Raw genomic sequence first — 2,817 nt, 5'->3', positions numbered from 1 at the left:
TTTTATAAGACTTAATAGGTTACTACCTTAGATTTTAAAAAGCTTATAACCTTATTTAAATAGCTAAAGGAGATAAATAGAAAGTAGCTTTTAAGATAAAATAAGAATAGTTTTAAATACTTATTATATTATCTAGACTTGTTAATATACTTACTACTTTTTAAATTATAATTAATTATATACTTTAGGAATATCTAGATAAATTTAATATTATATACCTAGATATTATCTCTATATCCTTAAAAATATATAAAGAATACTATTAATATATTTACTATATTCTTATAATATTATAAAAAGCTAAATTACTTATAAAACTTAGCAAAAGCCTATTTTATAAATAAGAAGTAAAACTATTAAGATTTATTATTATACCTAGATAAATTAAGATATTAATAAATAAGGTTAAAGCTATTAGTAAGGGAATTGATAGGGACGCATCACGAATTGATAGGGACGCATCATCCTTAGGGACGCATCACATTCTAAGGTTGTGATTGGCTCAAAATTTTATTGTTAGTGCATCCGAATTCTGCCATCATCTAATGAAGTATCTTTCTTATCTTCTTAGCCCATCCCTTCATAACTACGAAAGCGCATTAGACATATTCAATTTATTCTCCTTTACAACGTCAAGATGTCTACCTCTACAAGTCAATCAAGGCCCCAATCGCGTCGCCGACCCAGCAGCTCTAGTATATACAATCAATTGCCTTCTCCCAAGCGCTAACGCCGTGCTATCTCAGTTAGTAGTGATGCCACTATCAGTCAATTCTATGGGGCTGGCGATCGTGAGGGTCAACCTGACCTAATCTCTGAGATTCCACCTGAACAATTACAGCAAGATTCCGACACAAGCTACAACCCCCAGGGAGATGAATTATATCTTCTATGTTCCTTTCCAAAGGGGACAATACGTATGCAGCGTACAATTTTACCTGAACGTCAACCAAAAGAAAGCCAATTAGTATTACAACCTGAAAATCAACCCTTACAACCTACTTCAGATCAGTTCTCTACTGTTCTAAGCCTCATTCAAGAGGTTGTTGGGACAAACCGACGTCTTACGCGTGCTCTCCTCCAACAATGTGAACGCGTTCGTCGATATCGTGAGGCTTGGGGCTACTCACCACACCCTTCAGACATATCCTCAATCGGCGAGTCTCCTCCTCCTCCACCTTATTCACCTCCCCGACAAAGCCCAGAAGTGATAGCGATACCATCTTCTCCAAGTACTTTATTCCTTACTACAAGCGAAAGGTCGAAATCACCTACCCCCGAAACTATTCCAAACCCACCGATCCCTAGCGAACCAGAAGCAACAATTGAAACCCTCCTCGACCGAGTTAATAAATTTGCAAAAGAGCATGGATTTGGGATTGCAAAGTATAATAGATGCTATCGTAAAGGACGTATAATTCGCTATACACTTCGTTGCGATCGATTTGGGCTACCAAAGCGAGGTAGAGGTGCTGGCATCCGAGCCCGCGCATCTCGGAAGTGTGATTGCCAATGGCAAATTATTGCTGAAGCAATAGAGGAGGGGAAATGGCTTTTACGTCAGCATTCCAACCCAATACACAGCCAGCATAATCATATCCCTAGCTTAGCATCATCTGCACACCCAGCCTATAGGAGGTTGACTGAGCCTATTAAGGATGCAGTTGAGACTACTAGTCGGCGGGTTGGTATTCGGGCACGCGACGTAGGTACTATTATTCAGGAGCAGTTTCCTGAATCTGTTTTCACCCAGCGGGATATCTATAACGCTAGAGCCCGAATCAATCGCGAAAAGCTTAATAGGTATATACCAACTGCAACTCTAATCAAGCTTTTTGATGAGCGGGAGATCCCTTATATTGTGAAGTAGGCGGATGATGAGCCGAATCGGCTTGTTGGGCTTGTCTGGACGTTTCCATACTCTCTCCGGATGTGGAAGCGGTTCCCCGAGGTTATCAGCTTTGACAACACCTATAACACCAATCGCTTCAAGCTTCCACTCTTCCAAGCTACAGGGCAAACATGTCTTGGATCGGTATTCAATGCAGCATTTAGTCTCATTGATAATGAGAGACTAGAGGGGTTCCAGTTCTTATCGCAGAGTATCTTACAACTCATTAATCAGAACTCTATTCGCCAACCAGATGTTATTATCACCGACTACGACAGACAGATGAAGGCAGCTCTTAACGAATACTTTCCGAATATGCAACAACAGCTTTGTATTCACCATATCAACTCAAACGTTATGCTTAAAGCCAAGCAGAAGTAGCTTCAAAGCTATTCTAGTAGTAGTAGGTCTGAAGAAGACGATCTAGCTCCACAACCAGTTACTGAACTTAGTGATGAGGACCATGCCTATATCCATACTTCAGTAGATGGGGCTACGCCACATAGCTACCGGGGGGTTCTTATAATGTAGAAGTTGGTTCTATTTGCCAAGACAGAGGATGCCTTTAGGAAAGCATAGGCAAACCTTTGCAAAGAGTTTAAGGACCAACGGCCTATTCTGAACTACCTGCATGGAATATATCTACCACTAAGGGAGCAGTGGGCACGTTATTCTATTCGCCAGTACCGAAACTTCGGCATCCGTGTAACCTCAGGGACGGAATCAAGCAACAACAACATCAAGGGCTATCTTCTTAATGGACTTAGCCACCTATATCACTTAGTTAATGTAATGCAGGATATGCTTAAGGATCAAGAGGTTCGCTTCAAGCAAGCTTGTGCACAGGATGAGATCCTCACAAGCCGTGAGTTTATAGGGAACAGATCTGAGTACCTTGGGGAGCTTCGAACAATACTCTCATCGCA

The 2,817-nt window shown here is 40.8% G+C and overlaps 2 protein-coding genes across 2 annotated transcripts; both read left to right on the top strand.

The window, feature by feature from the left end:
• Positions 1–919: 919 nt before the first annotated feature.
• CTRU02_207586 (mutator-like element) lies at positions 920–1,870 on the top strand (the record flags this gene model as incomplete). Its single annotated transcript, XM_036727554.1, has 2 exons — positions 920–1,548; positions 1,606–1,870. The coding sequence occupies 2 exons, from the start codon at positions 920–922 to the stop codon at positions 1,868–1,870; spliced, it is 894 nt and encodes a 297-aa protein (XP_036580920.1).
• A 60-nt stretch (positions 1,871–1,930) lies between these two features.
• On the top strand, positions 1,931–2,272 carry CTRU02_207585 (mutator-like element; the record flags this gene model as incomplete). Its single annotated transcript, XM_036727555.1, has 1 exon — positions 1,931–2,272. The coding sequence occupies one exon, from the start codon at positions 1,931–1,933 to the stop codon at positions 2,270–2,272; it is 342 nt and encodes a 113-aa protein (XP_036580921.1).
• Positions 2,273–2,817: the final 545 nt, after the last annotated feature.

Source organism: Colletotrichum truncatum, assembly GCF_014235925.2.
Source record: "Colletotrichum truncatum strain CMES1059 chromosome Unknown Contig_0004, whole genome shotgun sequence".
Taxonomy (NCBI): Eukaryota; Fungi; Ascomycota; class Sordariomycetes; order Glomerellales; family Glomerellaceae; genus Colletotrichum; species Colletotrichum truncatum.
This window is presented reverse-complemented; position numbering and strand designations above follow the sequence as displayed.